Source organism: Schistocerca cancellata, chromosome 5, assembly GCF_023864275.1.
Source record: "Schistocerca cancellata isolate TAMUIC-IGC-003103 chromosome 5, iqSchCanc2.1, whole genome shotgun sequence".
Classification (NCBI taxonomy): Eukaryota; Metazoa; Arthropoda; class Insecta; order Orthoptera; family Acrididae; genus Schistocerca; species Schistocerca cancellata.
In genome coordinates this window covers 94,107,459-94,133,192 of record NC_064630.1, presented here as the reverse complement: position 1 = coordinate 94,133,192, position 25,734 = coordinate 94,107,459, and the positions used below count along the sequence as shown (strand labels likewise).

Here is a 25,734-nt window from a genome sequence, read left to right as displayed (position 1 = left end):
TTACTGTTGCGTAGGGGGAATACATGACCTCAAAAATTTTGGAACATGGTGTCAGTAGTGAAACAGGTTGGTAGTTATTGACATCACTCCTATCAGCTTTCTTATAGAGGTATTAAACAATGGCATGTTTCAATCTCTCTGGAAAAATGCCTGGAGCAAGCAGTGCATTACAAATTCCAGATAAGACAGGGCTTATATGGGAACAAATATTTAGTATTCTGTTGAAAACTCCATCAAACCCATTTGAGCTTTTATTTTTGAGGGAATACATAATTTTATTAATCTCAGAGGGATAAGTTGGCGAAACATTCACATGATTGAATTTTAAAAGAGTTACTTTTTTGCTTTTTTAGCATACTGCTCTGATTTTTCTCTTGAACTGTTTGCCCCTATATTTTCTAGAATATTTAAGAAATGATTATTAAACACACTTGCTACCTGTAACTCAGTATTTACATCCCTTCTATTTAAGTCAGCAGTGATCTTATCTCGTTCTTTGGCTAGTGTCCTCTCTCTTGTTTTGCTACATTCCATGTAGCCTTAAGTCTGTTGTTGAACTTACTAATATCTGACATACTATGCATGTTTCTTAATATTTTTAACAACTTTTCTCAGTAATTTTGGGTAGTTTGTTAGTGTGCAGCTACTGCTGAATCTTTACTTGTTCTTGCCAAAAGATATAATTCCCTTTGTGCACATGATAATTTCATACCTCTAATGATCCATAGAATTTTATGTAACCATTTAATGTCCTTTTTGATTAGCTTATATGGAAAGCTGTTTTCAAATAATAGGAGTTTATCATGGAATACATTAAATTTTATGTCAGCACTTTATTCATTATAAATTTCATCCCAGGTCATCTCTTGTAAACTCTCCTTAAAAACATTTGTTCTGGAGTCATTATTTGTTCTAATTTCCACTGAGGAATATCTGTACTGTAAGGCACTCTCTCAAAGAAAAAAATATCTGTTAGGTTCCTATTGTCTTTATCAGGGTGTATACGACCTGGGAGATCTGGGAAAACCAGGGATTTTTTTCATCTGGGAGAAAACTGGGAAAAATTCGGGAATTTTTTAGAATTCCGGTAATTTTTCATTGTTTTCAGTTAATTTTTTGTAATTTTGACTCGTAAGAACCGATCCTCCCCCCCCATGAACCATAGACCTTGCCGCTGGTGGGGAGGCTTGCGTGCCTCAGCGATACAGATGGCCATACCGTAGGTGCAACCACAACGGAGGGGTATCTGTTGAGAGGCCAGACAAACGTGTGGTTCCTGAAGAGGGGCAGCAGCCTTTTCAGTAGTTGCAGGGGCAACAGTCTGGATGATTGACTGATCTGGCCTTGTAACAATAACCAAAACGGCCTTGCTGTGCTGATACTGCGAACGGCTGAAAGCAAGGGGGAACTACAGCCGTAATTTTTCCCGAGGGCATGCAGCTTTACTGTATGGTTAAATGATGATGGCGTCCTCTTGGGTAAAATATTCCGGAGCCCGCATCTCGTGGTCGTGCGGTAGCGTTCTTGCTTCCCACGCCCGGGTTCCCGGGTTCGATTCCCGGCAGGGTCAGGGATTTTCTCTGCCTCGTGATGGCTGGGTGTTGTGTGCTGTCCTTAGGTTAGTTAGGTTTAATTAGTTCTAAGTTCTAGGGGACTGATGACCATAGATGTTAAGTCCCATAGTGCTCAGAGCCATTTGAACCATTTGAAAATATTCCGGAGGTAAAATAGTCCCCCATTCGGATCTCCGGGCGGGGACTACTCGAGAGGACGTTGTTATCAGGAGAAAGAAAACTGGCGTTCTATGGATCGGAGCGTGGAATGTCAGATCCCTTAATCGGGCAGGTAGGTTAGAAAATTTAAAAAGGGAAATGGATAGGTTAAAGTTAGATATAGTGGGAATTAGTGAAGTTCGGTGGCAGGAGGAACAAGACTTTTGGTCAGGTGAATACAGGGTTATAAATACAAAATCAAATAGGGGTAATGCAGGAGTAGGTTTAATAATGAATAAAAAATAGGAGTGTGGGTAAGCTACTACAAACAGCATAGTGAACGCATTATTGTGGCCAAGATAGACACGAAGCCCACGCCTACTACAGTAGTACAAGATTATATGCCAACTAGCTCTGCAGATGATGAAGAAATTGATGAAATGTATGATGAGATAAAAGAAATTATTCAGATAGTGAAAGGAGATGAAAATTTAATACTCATGGGTGACTGGAATTCGAGTGTAGGAGAAGGGAGAGAAGGAAACATAGTAGGTGAATATGGATTGGGGGTAAGAAATGAAAGAGGAAGCCGTCTGTTAGAATTTTGCACAGAGCATAACTTAATCATAGCTAACACTTGGTTCAAGATTCATAAAAGAAGGTTGTATACATGGAAGAATCCCGGAGATACGAAAAGGTATCAGATAGATTATATAATGGTAGGACAGAGATTTAGGAACCAGGTTTTAAATTGTAAGACATTTCCAGAGGCAGATGTGAACTCTGACCACAATTTCTTGGTTATGAACTGCAGATTCAAATTGAAGAAACTGCAAAAAGGTGGGAATTTGAGGAGATGGGACCTGGATAAACTGACTAAACCAAAGGTTGTAGAGAGTTTCAGGGAGAGGATAAGGGAACAATTGACAGCAGTGGGGGAAAGAAGTACAGTAGAAGAAAAATGGGTAGCTCTGAGGGATGAAGTAGTGAAGGCAGCAGAGGATCAAGTAGGTAAAAAGACGAGGGCTAGTGGAAATCCTTGGGTAACAGAAGAAATATTGAATTGAATTGATGAAGGGAAGAAACATAAAAACGCAGTAAATGAAGCAGGCAAAAAGGAATACAAACGTCTCAAAAATAAGATCGACAGGAAGTGCAAAATGGCTAAGCAGGGATGGCTAGAGGACAAATGTAAGGATGTAGAGGCTTACCTCACTAGGGGTAAGATAGATACTGCCTACAGGAAAATTAAAGAGACCTTTGGAGAAAAGAGAACCACTTGTATGAATATCAAGAGCTCAGATAGAAACCCAGTCCTAACCAAAGAAGGCAAAGCAGAAAGGTGGAAGGAGTATATAGAGGGTCTATACAAGGACAATGTACTTGAGGACAATATTATAGAAATGGAAGAGAATGTAGATGAAGATGAAATGGGAGATACGATACTGCGTGAAGAGTTTGACAGAACACTGAAACACCTGAGCCGAAACTAGGCCCCGGGAGTAGACAACATTCCATTAGAACTAATAAAGGCCTTGGGAGAGCCAGTCCTGACAAAACTCTACCATCTGGTGAGCAAGATGTATGAGACAGGCGAAGTACCCTTAGACTTCAAGAAGAATATAATAATTCCAGTCCCAAAGGAAGCAGGTGTTGACAGGTGTGATAATTACCGAACTATCAGTTTAATAAGTCACAGCTGCAAAATACTAACGCAAATTCTTTACAGACGAATGGAAAAACTGGTAGAAGCCGACCTCGGGGAAGATCAGTTTGGATTCCGTAGAAATATTGGAATACATGAGGCAATACTGACCTTACGACTTATCTTAGTAGAAAGATTAAGGAAAGGCAAACCTACGTTTCTAGCATTTGTAGACTTAGAGAAAGCTTTTGACAATGTTGACTGGAATACTCTCTTTCAAATTCTAAAGGTGGCAGGGGTAAAATACAGGGAGCGAAAGGCTATTTACAATTTGTACAGAAACCAGATGGCAGTTATAAGAGTCGAGGGGCATGAGAGGGAAGCAGTGGTTGGGAAGGGAGTGAGACAGGGTTGTAGCCTCTCCCCAATGTTATTCAATCTGTATATTGAGCAAGCTGTAAAGGAAACAAAAGAAAAATTCGGAGTGGGTATTAAAACCCATGGAGAAGAAATAAAAACTTTGAGGTTCGCCGATGACATTGTAATTCTGTCAGAGACAGCAAAGGGCTTGGAAGAGCAGTTGAACGGAATGGACAGTGTCTTGAAAGGATGATATAAGATGAACATCAACAAAAGCAAAATGAGGATAATGGAATGTAGTCGAATTAAGTCAGGTGATGCTGAGGGAATTAGATTAGGAAATGAGACACTTAAAGTAGTAAAGGAGTTTTGCTATTTGGGGAGCAAAATAACTGGTGATGGTTGAAGTAGAGAAGATATAAAATGTAGACTGGCATTGGCAAGGAAAGCGTTTCTGAAGAAGAGAAATTTGTTAACATCGAGTATAGATTTAAGTGTCAGGAAGTCATTTCTGAAAGTATTTGTATGGAGTGTAGCCATGTATGGAAGTGAAACATGGACAATAAATAGTTTGGACAGGAAGAGAATAGAAGCTTTCGAAATGTGGTGCTACAGAAGAATGCTGAAGATTAGGTGGGTAGATCACATAACTAATGAGGAGGTATTGAATAGAATTGGGTAGAAGAGGAGTTTGTGGCAGAACTTGACGAGAAGAAGGGACCGGTTGGTAGGACGTGTTCTGAGGCATCAAGGGATCACAAATTTAGTATTGGAGGGCAGCGTGGGGGGTAAAAATCGTAGAGGGAGACCAAGAGATGAATACACTAAGCTGATTCAGAAGGATGTAGGTTGCAGTAGGTACTGGGAGATGAAGAAGCTTGCACAGGATAGGGTAGCATGGAGAGCTGCATCAAACCAGTCTCAGGACTGAAGACCACAACAACAAGCAACAAGAACTGATACTCTAACAAAAGATATTACTGTATCCCATTACTGCAGAATAATATTGCAGCAATGAAACATGAACTAGAGGAAAAATAAAACTAAAATAAAACTTAAATTGCAAAGGAAATGTGCCTTACACAACAACAAAACACAATGTGCCTGTCAACAGCAAAATGTGTCAAAGGCTTTAGGGAGACTATGAAATGCTTCATAACAACAAATTTCCTCTAATGAGCGTGACATCACAACTATTTACATTTAGATTCGTTTTAGCAGTTACGAAAGGTCTCATGATCATGTGCATGCACAGTCGAGTCGCTGATGAGTAGTACCTTCTCCCACTTCTGGCTACAGAAATTTGGTTGTTGGCTGTGTAAGCAGTCGCAGCAAGCAGCTAGATGCAACTGGGAAAAATTTTTCTCCCGCCCCCAACCTGCCAGGTTCATGCATGCGCATCAGGCCCGCATCTATGAGTTTAAGGGATGGGGAGGGGGGGCGGCAGCAATTCATATTTTTGATGGGGGGGGGGGGGGGGAACCTTATTTCACAAAGCGCCTACCATCCAGCGCACATTATTCAATCGATTACTCATTATGAATCATAAGTTGATTTTTGAATGCGTGCATAGTGTACATGATGTCTGTCAGGGGAATCCTCGTCGTATCTAGAAATAAACTTTCCTGCAGGCAAAAGGGGATGGGGCTATACGAGCTGAGTGGAGTATAGCCGAACGGGTGAATGCCAATCGCTGTCTGATTATGTGGTTGATTGGGTTTGTAAATGCCCAACGTTGTTATAATTACTAGCGAAATCCATAGATTCAGACTACCAGAGTGGAAATATTCAACTAATATGAATAACAGGTAAGAATGATTACATATTATCTCTTCAGTGTATCCAAGAAAATGAAATTTTGACAGAATTTTTGGTCAGATCGCTACACTAGGGCCAGTTGCACAGACCCCGGTTAAGAGCCGCTTAAGTTCTATTCTGGAAGTAGCATGGAAGACGCGTTGTGCGAACATGTAAAAATGCCTAACTGGAGAATAATCGCGCGATAACTAAACCAGTGATTCTGGCAGAGTTAGTGAAGCTAAGCGATGAGTATGTTTTGACAGTGGCAGGAATAGTTTGGGAATTAGTGATGACAAGATTGATTGTTAGAATGAGGAAGGAGAAGAAACAGGTACATCACACAAGTTATGGAAGAATATGAAGATTCCAAATTTTATATAAGAATTTCGTACTACTACGTTTCGATCTCGTGCTTGAGAAACTGGAGCGTATGAATGAAATGTGAAACTAACATAAAGCTTTTTGCTTGTAGAAGACCTAATAGGCATTTGATATTGGTACTTCGTGAATTATATTCTGTTGTGTTGTAAAAATGACCATTTGTTCAAAACAGCTTGGCTTATTTGGTGTGTGTTACAAATGCTGCAATATTAGAAAGACCCATTTTGCTTTATCCAGCAGACAGTGACAAAATGGATGTAATCAGATCGGAAAGCCACACCCGTCTTGGGTTCTATTTGTATTAACAGCTTCTGCAGTATTAGACAACGGCATTTCGATTTGTCATGTAGGAAAACGTTTGACGAATTTTGTTGAGGTAATAGATTCTTTCGCAGAAAGGAAAGCACGCCATGTAAAGCTGTAGCAAGATTAGAGAGAAAAAATGCTAGGAGCTAAGAATTGAAGAAAAGTGTACTGTCTTGCTAGTCTTTTGTCTTTACTGATTTTATGTATCCCATATTTAGTTTTATGTCAAGCAAAAGAGAAAGTTATTGCCTAGTAGTCAATAAAGAGTGCATTTTCTCTGAGCTCTTGTTCTCCCGATTACAAATAATCCCATCAAGTATTAATTGCAAGGTTTTCTAAGAGGTGCAGAATGTCAAACCGGCCGACTGGGAGCAGGAGAGGCACCACAGGACATTTCAATTTCCACTGTCCTGAATATAGTTTGATGGCATCCATTACAAAATACACACATTTCAATTCCACAGAGCGAAATACAGTGATGTGCGATAGAAGGATGCTGTATGGGGAGGCGTGACACTGCACTTTGGCACACTGCAGACCAAATAACATGTCCTACATTTCCTCGAGCACATATGTTTTATGTATCAGACTCTTCAAAATGAACATATTTTTGAAAACTCGATTTTTTTAAACTTATTGACATCCTATCTCAAATGCTTGATGGAGGCGGTGGGGCACTATCCAGTATCGCCCAGGTGTGGAAATATCGTAGATCCAGAGCTGATGCACAGAGCAGTCTGAGTTATAGTGGGGAAGTGTGTAATCTCCACGTGACCTGTGTTTACATTTAGCGATTTTGCTGTTTCCTCTTCATTTACTGCTCTTTTGTCAAATGAAAACAAAACAGATTTCTGTGGCCGGGAGCTGTCAAGTGAGTTAAAATACATTCACATAATTACGGAAGGCAAAACTACATTATTAGTTTCCAGATTTTATTTTATTTCCACCTTTTCAACAATCGAACATTAATCACCTTGCAGAACAATGAAGTTATTTTTGTCGGTTTTCTAAATAAATTTGGCTTTTATTAATCTTTCCCACTGAGGCAGTCAATGTATTTGGAATGAAGAAGTGTTTAATTCCACACTATTGGCTAGTTTCAACTGCTCCCTGCTTTTCAAGTGCATGTTTTCATCTTCTAGCACATATTGCATTATGCCATAGTAAAGAACCAAACATGAGGCAATAGAGTACTGGTACTCCAAGAAAATTTACATCCCGAAAACCACACTGAAAAGCTTAATGTCAGGTTGAGGCCTACTTCATTGGGAATCTGGACCTGCGTCATCTTAGCTGCGCAAGCGCGGTGGCGCCTGTTATCTGGTGCTTTCTGGCAACTACTGAAACGAACTTGTTTCTAACGTGTCGTGGGAAAATATTGCGGATGGTGGTTTTAAAAGCGTTACTTTCAAAGTAAATTTCCTGTTACGGAAGTTGGACTATGTGCGAGAATGTATGATGAATTTCTTAAATCACAGAACGTTTGACTCTCATTTTAAATCAACTCTTTGGTGACGAGCCATTTAGTGGAATTTCGAGCCCAGAAGATCAGACATCTGTGTCGTTATTATGAGCAAATTGATGTAGCACTACGGGAAGCCCTCTCTCCTCTCTGGTAACTAATTTATTTGTGGAAAACTTTGAGGACAAGTCACTAGACTCTGCTAAAAATTTTGCTGGCACATTTGTGTGATATATCCGAAAGGGTAACATGCTCAAAAAGATCAGCATTATATATGAAAGCTTAATTTCTCTTGCAGTATGTGAAATCTTTGCTATTCTAGTTACAACACTTTGTATATTAGTTTAAAACATTAACTTTTCCAGTTTGTGTATTCGCACTACTTAACAGTAATGTTGCTATTGGCTGAGTTCATTGCGTGCCCTATGGTCTGAATATCTGCTGTCATCGGCTGGTGATATCACGTGACATGAGCTATGACTGGCTTACAAAAACGCATCCCAATCTTGATTTCAGTGGTTTGGAAAGTAACGTGGTGTTTAGTGGAATCGAATTTATACTTTCTTAATATGAAAATTTGCAGAGCACATGTTGCTGCCTATCAAATATCTTTCCAAAACATGTTTTTTTTTTCCTGGGTTTCATTTTCTAAAGTGCCAGGAAATTCTACGCCCACGTATAAAAATATAACCATTCAAGGGATTGATAAGTTTTACAATTCCGACAGAAAATCTAATGTCATTTAAAATGGAAAAATGTGTTTTCACCGGGGAGAAACTGTGTCTTTAAACAGGAAACCGGGAAAAATCCAGGAATTTTTTTTTCCTTGGCCGTGTATACACCCTGTTTATGTACCCTTGTTGGAAACTTAATTACTGAGAATAAATTGTAGGATCCAAATAAGGATTCTAGATCATTTTTCCTATCACAATCTTTTAGAAAATCTGCACTGAAATCACCACAGACTATTAACCGTTTTCTGCTGTATCTGTTGTTCTCTTAGGACATCAGCCAGAATAGCTGTTCTGTAGAGTGTAAACATTTTGCTAGCAAACAAGCCTCTAGGCTTGAATGGAGTAGAAGGTATGAAGTTACTGAATAGTAGAGGTGTGGAATCATTAAAAGGCATATTAAAAAACAACTTAAAACTTTGCTATCATCATTTGGATGAGTCCTTTTCCAAGTTACAGAGTGCATATGAGTGTTTCGTATTTTGGTTCAGAAACACTACATGGACTGGGATTGAGTGACCTTTGCTTCTCATAGTGTATCTGGATTGTGTTCAACAGAATGTGAAATGATGGCAGAAGAACTGTTTCTGCTGCAGTTAAATCCTTAACAGTATATTTTCAGAAAATATTATTTACGGATTCAGTTGGAGCTGAAATTTCAGTGATAACATCTACATCTATATCCATACTCCTCAAGCCACCTGACGGTGTGTGGCGGAGGGTACCATGAGTACCTCTATCGGTTCTCCCTCCTATTCCAGTCTCGTATTGTTCATGGAAAGAAGGATTGTCGGTATGCCTCTGTGCGGGCTCTAATCTCTCTGATTTTATCCTCATGGTCTCTTCGCGAGATACACGTAGATATCTGCTTGACTCGTCGGTGAAGGTATGTTCTCGAAACTTCAACAAAAGCCCGTACCGAGCTACTGAGCGTCTCTCCTGCAGAGTCTTCCACTGGAGTTTATCTATCATCTCCGTAATGCTTTCGCGATTACTAAATGATCCTGTAAAAAAGCGCGCTGCTCTCAGTTGGATCTTCTCTATGTCTTGTATCAACCCCATCTGGTACGGATCCCACACTGCTGAGCAGTATTCAAGCATTGGGCGAACAAGTGTGCTGTAACCTACTTCCTTTCTTTTCAGATTGCATTTCCTTAGGATTCTTCCAATGAATCTCAGTCTGGCATCTGCTTTACCGACGATCAACTTTATATGATCATTCCATTTTAAATCACTCTTAATGCATACTCCCAGATAATTTATTCCAGTTGCTGACCTGCTATATTGTAGCTAAATGATAAGGGATCTTTCTTTCTATGTATTCGCAGCACATTGCACTTGTCTACATTGAGATTCAATTGCTATTCCCTGCACCATACGTCAATTCGCTGCAGATCCTCCTGCATTTCAGTACAATTTTCCATTGTTACAACCTCTCGATATACCACAGCATCATCCGCAAAAAGCCTCAGTGAACTCCCGATGTCATCCACAAGGTCATTTATGTATATTGTGAATAGCAACGGTCCTAAGACACTCACCTGCGGCACACCTGAAATCACTCTTACTTGGGAAGACTTCTCTCCATTGAGAATGACATGCTGCGGTCTGTTATCTAGGAACTCTTCAATCGAATCACACAATTGGTGTGATAGCCCATATGCTCTTACTTTGTTCATTAAACGACTGCGGGGAACTATTGAACGCCTTGCGGAAGTCAAGAAACACGGCATCTACCTGTGAACCCATGTCTATGGCCCTCTAAGTCTCGTGGACGAATAGCGCGAGCTGGGTTTCACACGACCGTCTTTTTCGAAACCCATGCTGATTCCTACAGAGTAGATTTCTAGTCTCCAGAAAAGTCATTATACTCGAACACAATACGTGTTCCAAAATTCTACAACTTATAGATGTTAGAGATATAGTTCTATAGTTCTGCACATCTGTTAGACGTTCCTTCTTGAAACTGGGGATGACCTTTGCCCTTTTCCAATCCTTTGTAACACTACGCTCTTCTAGAGACCTACGGTACACCGCTGGAAGAAGGGGGGCAAGTTCCTTCACGTACTCTGTGTAAAATCGAACTGGTATCCCATCAGGTCCAGCGGACTTCCCTCTTTTGAGCGGTTTTAATTGTTTCTCTATCCCTCTGTCGTATATTTCGATATCTACCATTTTGTCATCTATGCGACAATCTAGAGAAGGAACTCCAGTGCAGTCTTCCTCTGTGAAACAGCTTTGGAAAAAGACATTTAGTATTTCGGCCTTTAGTCTGTCATCCTCCGTTTCAGTACCATTTTGGTCACAGTGTGTCTGGACATTTTGTTTTGATCCACCTACCGCTTTGACATAAGACCAAAATTTCTTAGGATTTTCTGACAAGTCAGTACATAGAACTTTACTTTCGAATTCATTGAACGCCTCTCGCATAGCCCTCCTCACACTACATTTCACTTCGTGTAATTTCTGTTTGTCTGCAAGGCTTTGGCTATGTTTATGTTTGCTGTGAAGTTCCCTTTGCTTCAGCGGCAGTTTTCTAACTCGGTTGTTGTACTACTGTGGCTCTTTTCCTTCTCTTATGATCTTTCTTGGCACATACTCGTTGTTGTTGTTGTTGTTGCTGTTGTGTTGGTGGTCTTCAGTCCTAAGACTGGTTTGATGCAGCTCTCCATGCTACTCTATCCTGTGCAAGCTTCTTCATCTCCCAGTACCTACTGCAACCTACATCCTTCTGAATCTGCTTAGTGTATTCATCTCTTGGTCTCCCTCTACGATTTTTACCCCCAACGCTGCCCTCCAATGCTACATTTTGATCCCTTGATGCCTCAGAACATGTCCTACCAATCGATCCCTCCTTCTAGTCAAGTTGTGCCACAAACTTATCTTCTCCCCAATTCTATTCAATACCTCCTCATTAGTTATGTGATCTACCCATCTAATCTTCAGCATTCTTCTGTAGCACCACATTTCAAAAGCTTCTATTCTCTTCTTGTCCAAACTATTTATTGTCCATGTTTCACTTCTATAAATGGCTACACTCCATACAAATACTTTCAGAAATGACTTCCTGACACTTAAATCTATACTCGATGTTAACAAATTTCTCTTCTTCAGAAATGCTTTCCTTGCTATTGCCAGTCTACATTTTATATCCTCTCTACTTCGACCATCATCAGTTATTTTGCTCCCCAAATAGCAAAATTCCTTTACTACTTTAAGTGTCTCATTTCCTAATCTAATACCCTCAGCATCTCCCGACTTAGTTCGATTACATTCCATTATTCTCGTTTTGCTTTTGTTGATGTTCATCTTATATCCTCCTTTCAAGATGCTATCCATTCCGTTCAGCTGCTCTTCCAAGTCCTTTGCTGTCTCTGACAGAATTACAATGTCATCGGCAAACCTCAAGGTTTTTATTTCTTCTCCATGGATTTTAATACCTACTCCAAATTTTTCTTTTGTTTCCTTCACTGCTTGCTCAATATACAGATTGAATAATATCGGGGAGAGGCTACTACCCTGTCTCACTCCCTTCCCAACCACTGCTTCCCTTTCATGCCCCTCAACTCTTATAACTGCCATTTGGTTTCAGTACAAATTGTAAATAGCCTTTCGCTCTCTGTATCTTACCCCCGCCACCTTCAGAATCTGAAAGAGAGTATTCCAGTCAACATTGTCAAAAGCTTTCTCTAAGTCTACAAATGCTAGAAACGTAGGTTTGCCTTTCCTTAATCTTTCTTCTAAGATAAGTCGTAAGGTCAGTATTGCCTCACATGTTCCAATAATTCTATGGAATCCAAACTGATCTTCCCCGAGGTCGGCTTCTACCAGTTTTTCCATTCGTCTGTAAAGAATTCGCGTTAGTGTTTTGCAACCGTGACTTATTAAACTGATAGTTCGATAATTTTCACATCTGTCAACACCTGCTTTCTTTGGGATTGGAATTATTATATTCTTCCTGAAGTCTGAGGGTATTTCACCTGTCTGATACATCTTGCTCACCAGATGGTAGAGTTTTGTCAGGACTGGCTCCCCCAAGGCTGTCAGTGGTTCTAATGGAATGTTATCTACTCCCGGGACCTTGTTTCGACTCAGGTCTTTCAGTGCTCTGTCACTCTCTTCACGCAGTATCATATCTCCCATTTCATCTTCATCTACATTCTCTTCCATTTCCATAATATTGTCCTCAAGTACATCGCCCTTGTATAGTCCCTCTATATATTCCTTCCACCTTTCTGCTTTCCCTTCTTTGCTTAGAACTGGGTTTCCACCTGAGCTCTTGATATTCATACAAGTGGTTCTCTTTTCTCCAAAGGTCTCTCTAATTTTCCTGTAGGCAGTATCTATCTTACCCCTAGTGAGATAAGCCTCTACATCCTTACATTTGTCCTCTAGCCATCCCTGCGTAGCCATTTTGCACTTCCTGTCAATCTCATTTTTGAGACGTTTGTATTCCTTTTTGCCTGCTTCATTTACTGCATTTTTATATTTTCTCGTTTCATCAATCAATTCAATATTTCTTCTGTTACCCAAGGATTTCTACTAGCCCTCGTCTTTTTACCTACTTGATCCGCTGCTGCCTTCACTACTTCATCCCTCAAAGCTACCCATTCTTCTTCTACTGTATTTCTTTCCCCCATTCCAGTCAATTGTTCCCTTATGCTCTCCCTGAAACTCTGTACAACCTCTGGTTTAGTCAGTTTATCCAGGTCCCATCTCCTTAAATTCCCACCTTTTTGCAGTTTCTTCAGTTTTAATCTACAGTTCATAACCAATAGATTGTGGTCAGAGTCCACATCTGCCCCTGGAAATGTCTTACAATTTGAAACCTGGTTCCTAAATCTCTGTCTTACCATTATATAATCTATTTGATACCTTTTAGTATCTCCAGGCTTCTTCCATGTATACAACCTTCTTTTATGATTCTTAAACAAAGTGTTAGCTATGATTAAGTTGTGCTCTGTGCAAAAGTCTATGAGGCGGCTTCCTCTTTCATTTCTTACCCCCAATCCATATTCACCTACTACGTTTCCTTCCCTCCCTTTTCCTACTACCGAATTCCAATCACCCATGACTATTAAATTTTCGTCTCCCTTCACTACCTGAATAATTTCTTTTATTTCATCATACATTTCTTCAATTCTCATCTAACGCACATTGCATGATCCTCAACACTATCTGTACTTGAGACAAAACTTTTGTGTTGTGCCACCAGGTACTCTGAAATCTGCTTTTTGTCACATTTGCTAAACAGAAAAATCTTCCCACCTTTTTTAATATTTCTATTTACGGCTGAAATCGATGCAGTAACCGCTTTATGATTGCTGATTCCCTGTTCTGCGTTAACTGTTTCAAATAGTTCGGGTCTGTTTGTCACCAGAAGGTCTAATATGTTACTGCCACGAGTCGGTTCTCTGTTTAACTGCTCGAGGTAGTTTTCAGATAAAGCACTTAAAAAAAATTTCACTGGATTCTTTGTCCCTGCCACCTGTTATGAATGTTTGAGTCTCCCAGTCTATATCAGGCAAATTAAAATCTCCACCCAGAAATATAACATGGTGGGGAAATCTACTCGAAGTATTTCCCATATTACCCTTCAGGTGCTCAGCCACAACTACTGCTGAGCCAGGGGGGCTATAGAGACATCCAATTACCATGTCTAAGCCTGCTTTAACCATGACCTTCACCCAAATTATTTCACATTTTGTATCTCCGTCAATTTCTTTTCATACTATTGCACTTCTTATCACTATAAACACCCCTCCCCCTTCACTGTCTCTGCGGTATACATTCCAATCTGAGTTTAGAATTTCATTACTGTTTACATCTGGTTTCAGCCAACTTTCTGTCCCTAGTACTATGTGGGCATTGTGACTGTTTATTAATGTTAGCAGTTCTGGGACCTTTCTATAGATGCTCCTGCAATTTACTATTAGCGTGTTAATATTGTTATTCCATGTTGCATTTTGCCTACTCCTACCTTGCTGTGTCTCAGGAGGCGTCTTGTCGGGCCTAGGGAGAGAATTCTCTAACCTAAAATACCCACATGTGCACTCCACACGTACTCCACTACCCTTGTAGCATGCTTCCTGAGTGCAGTGCACGCCTGACCTATTCAGGGGGACGCTACATTTCTCCACCCGATAGCGGAGGTCAAGAAATTTGCACCCCAGATCTCCGCAGAATCGTCTGAGCTTCTGGTTTAAGCCTTCCTCTCGGCTCCAAACCAGAGGACTGCGATTGGTTGTGGGAACGATACTACAAATAGTTAGCTCAGATTCCACCCCGCGAGCGAGGCTTTCCGCTTTACACCAACTCTGCCAGTCACCTGTATGAACTGAGGATGACCTCTGAACCCAGATGGCAGGAGTCATTGGTGCCGACATGAGCAACAATTTGCAGTCGCGTGCACCCAGTGCTCTCTATCGCCACCGGCAGGGCCTCCTCCACATCTCGGATGAGACCCCCCGGCAAGCAGACAGAGTGAACCCTGGCCTTCTTCCCTTCCTCGACCGCTATTTCCCTAAGGGGCTCCATCACCCGCCTAACGTTGGAGCTCCCAATCACTAATAAACCCCTCCCCCCATGTGCCTGCTCAGACCTTGCTGAAGGAGCGGCCTCATGTCCACTCACAGGCAGAGCGGGCGATGCCACACGGCCAGCCTCCACATTGACCCTCCGCTTCGTGCGCCGCGAACGCTGCTGAACTCGCCACTCCCCTTGGGGAGAGGGTGGCCCAACCACGCCCGGTACCCACGAAGATGTCTCAACAACAGGTACAGTGGGTGAAGCATGTAACACCTGGGGCTTACCATGCGATGCACCAGACTTCACACTGCCGCTACACTCCGAGGCAGAAGACGGCTGACCGCGGCCATCAACACGTTCAGCTGTTCGTGAACATTGGCCAGTTCCTTCTGCGTCCGTACACAGCAGTCACACATCCTATCCATCCTAAGAACTCAATTTACTGTAGAGAGTTAATCAAATTTTAACTAGACTGCTAATTCACTAAAGGCGGCTGATAGTTGACTAAACTGTGGTTAGTAGACACTTCTTGTACAAAACAGTGAAAATAGCACTACCTGTCTCTGGTCTGTATTCAAAAGAAACACTAGCACTACTGGCACTATGGCTGACTAAAGGGACTCTCTCTGACTGTATTCAAGACAAACACAAAAAATGGAACAAACCTGAAATAAATGTAAGAATAGTTATACAAGAACTGTTCAGTAAATTTGAAAGCAAAATCCTATCTACCAAATTCTCACAAAACTCTAATTACTTTCATTTTGATATAAGCTCTATCAGTGCATGAAAATCAACCCAAGTTGTTCATGATACTGGTACTGAAGTAGAAAATAAAAAAGCTTGTCAAACGATTCGCCTGAAAGTTAGCAAAGTTTTTGTCCGCTATTTTTTTCACTTCTACTCCTTTACTCCTAAATTATGTGTCATTAAATATGTTTGGTATTTTCTGCTGGCAACATAAGTTGTATATATTTATGTAGTTCTTTATTTTACAGTTCTGATAGAGGGACGTAAATTCTCTTATGAATGTGTTGATACTACTGGGATAAATGTCATGCTTAACACAAAGGATGTTAGTGAATACCTCAAGATCTCACCTGATGGACTGGAGGTAATAAAATCTTTCTCTAATTTATTGTCATACTGTATTCACATAATGTTTTAACAGCAAAGAATTTTACATGAAAGATAAAAATTTCAGTACAGATGTATAAAACATGTGACATGTGACTTGAAAACTTGGTTGACATGACATTGGCTATTAAAGTGAAGAGTTCTGGATCAGAAACCAAGGTGGCAACAATTTTTAATGTGTAGAAAATAACAAAGGAAATGGTGCAGTATATTATGCATAGTTAAATAGCAAATTATTGTTCATGGATTCTTTAGTGTTGATTTTCTGTTGGAGTGAGCGTATTAAAAGCATAAGCATACAAGAGGAGGTTAGAGTAACAAACTTCCATTGTCTGCTTCTTTATAGGACATTCTTTCTTGATCACTTTAAATATAAAATCATTTAATATTGTTTTGTAAATAAAACTGCGTTTTTCTTGCTGCACTATATGCAGCAATAAAAAGGAGGTTTTATTTACAAAATAAATATTATTGCCCTTGCCGCAGAGGATGACCATGCAAAAAAACTTGTCATTTAATATTGACTTGTGTGAATGTGATGGCTAAATGTTCACAGTAAAATTTAATAAAACATCTCATTCACTTACATTCATACAATAAAAGGTGACATTGCATGGTATAATGAAGAAAGCTGTAATGTTCTGAGAGGGTTTACAGGAAGAACTGTGGGAGTGGACCTGCGAAGTAAACAGAGTAAATGAGAATTTTTCCCCTAAGGTGCTTTGAATTCTGTTTGGGGTGGAAGACTAAATTGAGCAGAAATATGGCGAAAAGGGAATACTATCTGGGATCAGATTACACTCATGAGTACCGGTGTAGGACACACCTACCTAGATGCATGTAGCACCCTCTTTCACCCTTATGCTGGTGGTGAAGCACTCTGAGGCATGACAACTGTTTGGGTGTAATCTTGATCCATGATGAATCTGTTGTGCATCACACTCAGAGATTGGTTACAGTTGGGTCCAGCGTTTGCAGGCCTCACTCAGTGGTGTCTTGGTTGTGCTCAATGGGATTGACCTCAGGTGGTGTGGGGGGAGGTATACAAGCCCTCTTGTCTGTGCATTGTTCCTCAGTCTGATATCATACAGTTTGTTAGCTATGGAGGTGGTGCAGTACCTTGCTGAAGGTACCAGTTATTTGTGCTGAGGGGCGCAGTAGATGAACAAATGGATGCATGTGATTGGGTAGTGGGCAAATATGTCATTGAGCGATGAGACATGATGGCAGGCACCTTGGGTTTTATTTCATCCCTTCAAACATCCCTATTACAGGAATACTGTACCTCCACCATCTGCCTCAATGTGCCTTATTAACAAGAAGGATCTATTGCCTCATGTGACTTACAAAATACTCGTACTATGTCATCAACTTATATGAACATGTACCTTATCACACCAGTCCAGTGATTTCTAGTGTCCAACCTAATCTCTGTGCACTGTAACATATGTTAGCTTCTTATGAAGCGAAGTCAACTCCATTTTCCACCCTATCTGGAGTTTCCATTGTTTGAACAATATGAAAATGATAGTTTGCTGCTCACCACAAAGGGGAGGCTTTGAGTTGCAAACAGGCACAATAAAAAAGACTGCTAAACATATAAGCCTTCAGACAAAAGACGTCATCACTGCCTCTCTTTTATGCTTCTGCAAAGGATTCTGATCATAAGACAAAAAATGGATTTTAAATATATACCTTACTGGTGACTTCTCATATAAATTATCTGATTATATTACAGCACAAATGAAGTTCTGTCTGAAATAAATGATCAAGTCAGTGAGTTGTAACTGATTATTTCAGTTGCAGATTGTATGATATGTAGTGTAAGCTCCATAATCGTAACATAGGACAGGAAAGCGTGTTTATTTGTATCACTAATGTAGAAAGTAATTGGTTGTGTTGCCAGTGCAGGTATATATACACATGGCAACCATACTGCGCACCAACAGCAGTTCTGTTCCGCCATCTGTTTTGAACCTTATTCTGGCTCTTTCTTAGACGGTCGTCTCAGCGTGGTATGCACTTACGGCGTGAATTTCCTCAGACATGAGATATCAAACCGCATTGAGTAACACCAAACTGATGTACTCAGCCTCCATCTAGCAAGAGGAAATGAAATGAACCAAAGGAAATAGCAAATCGTGCTTTTACCTCCCTACCTAATCGTTTCACACATGGAAGGAGGTCAGAGTTTTGGTAAAGTAAATCCACTCGTCATTCAGCAAGGATTGGACACAGTTGCATGCCCAGTGAATTTCTGCTCTCATACATATAATGAAACCTTACTTATTCAGCCACGAAAACATAGTGTGTTATGCTCCTCCATGGATCCCCTATTCATGAAGAAGCCCATTGCACACTGAATTGCTCTCATTGATTTATAACTGCTCAACTGCTTGATGGTCTGACAAAGGGGGAAATCCAAGATAAGTTTTCCAATCAAGCTGTAGGAGCAGTCCATTAAGTTGTGAAGAAAACAGATAATGAATGAGCATCTACCCGTATTCTATTCCTTACATTTGATTGGATGGACCTCCCATTGAAGTTCAGGGTGGACTGTGACTTCCTCGTAAGAGACTACACACTGAACATGATGCATTACTACCAGTGTCAACATTGTAATCATACCTGTATGTCCTGTAAAAATGCAGCAAAAAGTTTATCTTGTTGCAAAGACGTACAAGAAAGACTTCCACTCCCCCCCCCCCCCCCCCCCACTTCCTCCCCCACTACCTCCCCCACTACAACTTGAATTGTACTGGCAACCATGCCTCTTAACCCCGAAACTGCTGTGTGTACATCAGTTAGTGAGCTGTAAATGAGATCTAGGTGAGGGAAAATGGTATCACTGTTGCTTGGAAAATAGACTAACTGAAATGAAAAACATAAGACATAAGTCTTGTGTAATTATGTATTTAATCAAAATGTAGCACTTCATCGTATATTTTTTATAGTTAAGTTATTGCCATTGCTTTAAAAGCAAACAATGAAGTGTTGATAGTTTATTGACCTTTCTCTGGATGTGAGGAATAATAGTTTTCTACACTTTTGTAACACAAAATTGTTAAGGCTTTCGTGGCCACTTGTTGACAAACTGCCTATTGGCTTCTGTCTCGAGTTCTTCGGCCGATGTTCATCTAATGATTTTTCTGACGTTTCGCCAGCATGAGTGGCTGGCATTGTCAGAGCTTCACCCTCCATTGCCGGTGGTGAACTGGAGCCGAGCTCGCGGCCGCAGACTACATGTACCTGGCGCGCCAACGTCCGAGGGCTTCTCCGCAGTCATTTCCGGTGCGGTTTTCCTCTTGCTACCTGCGATGGTCGTTCGCTGCAGTACGGGAAGCCAGGATCCGTTTACCTTAAGGCTTTCCTCTTTCTTGTTCAAACTGTTTGCATATTTTTGTATTTCTACAGCTTCTCTGAACAAGCGTGTGCGATAATGCTTCTCTACAGCCAGAACTTCCGTGTCAGCGAATTTTATTACGTGGTCGGTCTCATTCAGTGCGTGCTCTGCCACGGCCGATTTCTCCATCTGCCCCAACCTGCAGTGTCGCTTATGCTCTTTGATCCTGGTGTTAATGGATCGTCCAGTCATTCCGACATAAACGTTTTCGCATGTGCATGGTATACGGTATAGAGAAGCACTATCACACGCGCTTGTTCAGAGAAGCTGTAGAAATACAAAAACACGCAAACAGTTTGAACAAGAAAGAGGAAAGCCTTAAGGTAAACGGATCCTGGCTTCCCGTATTGCAGCAAATGACCATCGCAGGTAGCAAGAGGAGAACCGCACCGGAAATGACCGCGGAGAAGCCCTCGGACGTTGGCGCGCCAGGTACATATAGTCTGCGGCCGCGAGCTCAGCTCCAGTTCACCGGCAACGGAGGGTGAAGCTGCCACTCGTGCTGGCGAAACGTCAGAAAAATCATTAGATGAACGTCGGCCGAAGAACCCGAGACTTTTGTAACACTTATTGTTGTATTTTGTACTGTTCTCCTTTCAATGAAACATGTTTATAGGAACTTTCTGTGATTATTGTACCCAGATTTCTGGAATAAACATGCTATTAAGCCCTAAAGGTTCTGCAAAAGCTGTTGAGAACCATAAGAAACTGGAGGGTATGCAAGGAAACCAAGATCAAATCCTAGAAGAGCAATGGCAACAAGAGATGATCACTTCTTACAACTTAAAGTTCTCAGCAATCATCACACCATGCTATGGAAGCATGAAATCAACTGTACAAAATTTGAGGGGTCAGGGTTAGCATAAGTGTTAGTGAGAGAATCATCTGAAGAAGATTGGAAGAAAGCACTCTCCATTCCTTACAACCTGCTACAGGCCCAGAACTTGCCAGAGAACATTGCACAGCTGTGCTAAATTTCACAAGTTAATATCATTGCTGGAGAGTGCAACAGTGAAAGCAAGTGTTGTTCACCGATAAGTAACGATTTGGCCTGTGATCATCTGATGGTAGAGAGGGCGTCAGGAGCAGGCCAGGGGAAAGATATTTGCCTCGCACATACTCATCCAGGACATCTTTCCATGGTGGTTCTCTGAAGGTTTGTGCACGAATCAGTGCGACTCCAAGGACAGATTGGATTTCCACGAAACATAGAGCCTTATATCACATCAATATGTGAAAGAGATCCTTTAGGAGAACGTGTTTTGCCTTTTCTCCATTTATAGGTGATGGTTTTACACTGATGCATGACAGTGCACACCCACATGTTATGAGAATTGCGCAGGAGTTCTTATTTGAAATAGAAATTGATGCTTTGGCTTGGCCTACTCAAAGTCCTGATTTGTGTCCTGTTGAGAGTGTGTAAGACAAGCAGGGGGAGAAAAATCGATCAGCACTATACAGAGATTCTGCAGGATCTGCAGGAGGCCTTTCTGAAATAATGATAATTCCTCAAGAGGCTATTGCAACATTAATTAGGAGCATGCCTGAAAGGTCACCCTATAAATGGTGAAGAGGAGATAACTCAAGCTTTTGAAAGTGCGTGGAATGGTCCGTGAAGTGAAGTGAAGTGAAGTGTAGGAAAATGAAAACAAAGGTGCATTGCCTTCATGAGCTTCCTCAAAAATTGCTTAAAGTGTGAATCTATTTGTGTTACTTCTGCAGCTTTTTTAAAAACATTTTTATAATCTTTCTTTTTTTCCTTTTCATAGTTAGTCACATAGATGGAACTGTACCATAATAATTTATCATAAGATAGTAAGTCATTGTTATAAAAGTGACTAGAATTGAAAATAAAAAAGTTATATATATATATATATATATATATATATATATATATATATGAATATAATAGAGGGAAACATTCCACGTGGGAAAATATATTTAAAAAGAAAGATGATGAGACTTACCAAACAAAAGCGCTGGCAGGTCGATAGACACACAAACAAACACAAACATACACACAAAAATCTAGCTTTCGCAACCAACGGTTGCCTCGTCAGGAAAGAGGGGAGGAGAAGGAAAGACAAAAGGATATGGGTTTCAAGGGAGAGGGTAAGGAGTCATTCCAATCCCGGGAGCGGAAAGACTTACCTTAGGGGGAAAAAAGGACAGGTATACACTCGCACACACACACATATCCATCCACACATACACAGACACAAGCAGACATTTGTAAAGGCAAAGAGTTTGGGCAGAGATGTCAGTCGGGACGGAAGTACAGAGGCAAAGATGATGTTGAAAGACAGGTGAGGTATGAGCGGCGGCAGATTGAAATTAGAAATTAGCGGAGATTGAGGCCTGGCGGATAGCGAGAAGAGAGGATATGCTGAAGGGCAAGTTCCCATCTCCGGAGTTCTGACAGGTTGGTGTTAGTGGGAAGTATCCAGATAACCCGGACGGTGTAACACTGTGCCAAGATGTGCTGGCCGTGCACCAAGGCATGTTTAGCCACAGGGTGATCCTCATTACCAACAAACACTGTCTGCCTGTGTCCATTCATGCGAATGGCCAGTTTGTTGCTGGTCATTCCCACATAGAACGCTTCACAGTGTAGGCAGGTCAGTTGGTAAATCACGTGGGTGCTTTCACACGTGGCTCTGCCTTTGATCGTGTACACCTTCCGGGTTACAGGACTGGAATAGGTGGTGGTGGGAGGGTGCATGGGACAGGTTTTACAACGGGGGCGGTTACAGGGGTAGGAGCCAGGGGGTAGGGAAGGTGGTTTGGGGATTTCATAGGGATGAACTAAGAGGTTACGAAGGTTAGGTGGACGGCGGAAAGACACTCTTGGTGGAGTGGGGAGGATTTCATGAAGGATGGATCTCATTTCAGGGCAGGATTTGAGGAAGTCGTATCCCTGCTGGAGAGCCACATTCAGAATCTGATCCAGTCCCGGAAAGTATCCTGTCACAAGCGGGGCACTTTTGGGGTTCTTCTGTGGAAGGTTCCGGGTTTGAGGAGATGAGGAAGTGGCTCTGGTTATTTGCTTCTGTACCAGGTCGGGAGGGTAGTTACGGGATGCAAAAGCTGTTTTCAGGTTGTTGGTGTAATGGTTCAAGGATTCCGGACTGGAGCAGATTCGTTTGCCACGAAGACCTTCACCTACACATCCACTCAGCCAATCAACACACCCATCAACTCCTATCCTTAATAAAAGTCCTCAATCTTTCCTCTCCCACATCCACACCGGCTGTTCAGAGCATCCTCCTACAGGCCAACCGCAAATTAGAACAGCATGCCACCCTCCACCTTAAAAAACTATCCAATCTCCTGGTTTCCCACCTCCGGAAAGGCAACTCACTCACCCTTCACAGCCATTCCAGCAAACCTCAACCTCCTCTCATTGCACACAAACCCAGTCTCTCCCATCTACTCAATCTCCCACTTCCAGCTCCACTCCCTCCAAAACCTCAAAATTCCAATCAACACAATCTGGAACCACAACACCCCAATTCAGTAGTTAACCTCTCCTCCAAACCTCTCTCCCAATCCGAAACCTCTGTCCTATCCAAAGGCCTCACCTTCAGCCCCACTCCCAGATTTAACCAAACAGCCCTTGTCAAAGATTTACTGTCCTACACCCGTACTCTCTGCTGGAAATATCACTTTGCCACGAAGAAAAATGATCCTAATCCTACTCCTAATGATCCAACTCCCCAAGATACTATCCAAATTGAACCATGCCTGGAACAGTTCCGTCCTCCGTCACAGCGGGACCCACCTCCTCTTCCTCAAAATCACCCTCTCCTAACCTTCCAGGAATTTCTGACTTCCAGCCTTGCCTCTCAATCCTTCTTAAAAAACCTTAATCCTACTCCCAACATCACCACTGCTGAAGCCCAGGCTATCCGTGATCTGAAGGCTGACCAATCCATCGTCATTCTTCCGGCGGACAAGGGTTCCACGACTGTGGTACTTGATCGTCGGGAGTACGTGGCTGAGTGACTGCGTCAGCTTTCAGACAACACTACTTACAAAGTTTGCCATGGTAATCCCATTCCTGATGTCCAGGCGGAGCTTCAAGGAATCCTCAGAACCTTAGGCCCCCTACAAAACCTTTCACATGACTCCATCAACCTCCTGACCCCACCAACACCCCGCACCCCTACCTTCTACCTTCTTCCCAAAATTCACAAACCTAATCATCCCGGCCGTCCCATTGTAGCAGGTTACCAAGCCCCCACAGAACGCATCTCTGCCTATGTAGATCAACACCTTCAACCCATTACATGCAGTCTCCCATCCTTCATCAAAGACACCAACCACTTTCTCGAACGCCTGGAATCCCTACCCAGTCTGTTACCCCCGGAAACCATCCTTGTAACCATTGATGCCACTTCCTTATACACAAATATTCCGCATGTCCAGGGCCTCGCTGCAATGGAGCACTTCCTTTCACGCCGATCACCTGCCGCCCTACCTAAAACCTCTTTCCTCATTACCTTAGCCAGCTTCATCCTGACCCACAACTTCTTCACTTTTGAAGGCCAGACATACCAACAATTAAAGGGAACAGCCATGGGTACCAGGATGGCCCCCTCGTACGCCAACCTATTCATGGGTCGCTTAGAGGAAGCCTTCTTGGTTACCCAGGCCTGCCAACCCAAAGTTTGGTACAGATTTATTGATGACATTTTCATGATCTGGACTCACAGTGAAGAAGAACTCCAGAATTTCCTCTCCAACCTCAACTCCTTTGGTTCCATCAGATTCACCTGGTCCTACTCTAAATCCCATGCCACTTTCCTTGACGTTGACCTCCACCTGTCCAATGGCCAGCTTCACACGTCCGTCCACATCAAACCCACCAACAAGCAACAGTACCTCCATTATGACAGCTGCCACCCATTCCACATCAAACGGTCCCTTCCCACAGCCTAGGTCTTCGTGGCAAACGAATCTGCTCCAGTCCGGAATCCTTGAACCATTACACCAACAACCTGAAAACAGCTTTTGCATCCCGTAACTACCCTCCCGACCTGGTACAGAAGCAAATAACCAGAGCCACTTCCTCATCTCCTCAAACCCGGAACCTTCCACAGAAGAACCCCAAAAGTGCCCCGCTTGTGACAGGATACTTTCCGGGACTGGATCAGATTCTGAATGTGGCTCTCCAGCAGGGATACGACTTCCTCAAATCCTGCCCTGAAATGAGATCCATCCTTCATGAAATCCTCCCCACTCCACCAAGAGTGTCTTTCCGCCGTCCACCTAACCTTCGTAACCTCTTAGTTCATACCTATGAAATCCCCAAACCACCTTCCCTACCCCCTGGCTCCTACCCCTGTAACCGCCCCCGTTGTAAAACCTGTCCCATGCACCCTCCCACCACCACCTATTCCAGTCCTGTAACCCGGAAGGTGTACACGATCAAAGGCAGAGCCACGTGTGAAAGCACCCACGTGATTTACCAACTGACCTGCCTACACTGTGAAGCGTTCTATGTGGGAATGACCAGCAACAAACTGGCCATTCGCATGAATGGACACAGGCAGACAGTGTTTGTTGGTAATGAGGATCACCCTGTGGCTAAACATGCCTTGGTGCACGGCCAGCACATCTTGGCACAGTGTTACACCGTCCGGGTTATCTGGATACTTCCCACTAACACCAACCTGTCAGAACTCCGGAGATGGGAACTTGCCCTTCAGCATATCCTCTCTTCTCGCTATCCGCCAGGCCTCAATCTCCGCTAATTTCTAATTTCAATCTGCCGCCGCTCATACCTCACCTGTCTTTCAACATCATCTTTGCCTCTGTACTTCCGTCCCGACTGACATCTCTGCCCAAACTCTTTGCCTTTACAAATGTCTGCTTGTGTCTGTGTATGTGTGGATGGATATGTGTGTGTGTGTGCGCGAGTGTATACCTGTCCTTTTTTCCCCCTAAGGTAAGTCTTTCCGCTCCCGGGATTGGAATGACTCCTTACCCTCTCCCTTAAAACCCATATCCTTTTGTCTTTCCTTCTCCTCCCCTCTTTCCTGACGAGGCAACCGTTGGTTGCGAAAGCTAGATTTTTGTGTGTATGTTTGTGTTTGTTTGTGTGTCTATCGACCTGCCAGCGCTTTTGTTTGGTAAGTCTCATCATCTTTCTTTTTAAATATATATATATATATATAATAGAGGGAAACATCCCACGTGGGAAAAATATATTTAAAAAGAAAGATGATGAGACTTACCAAACAAAAGCGCTGGCAGGTCGATAGACA

General features: G+C 42.1%; 1 protein-coding gene across 1 annotated transcript in view; it reads left to right on the top strand.

Moving 5' to 3' along the window:
• Positions 1-25,734, top strand: part of LOC126187700 (RING finger and SPRY domain-containing protein 1-like) — a 143,718-nt gene that overhangs the window by 66,601 nt on the left and 51,383 nt on the right. The window contains exon 6 of the mRNA XM_049928942.1: positions 15,924-16,039. Within this exon, the coding sequence (XP_049784899.1) occupies positions 15,924-16,039 (116 nt within the window). The remainder of the gene's footprint in view (positions 1-15,923; positions 16,040-25,734) is intronic.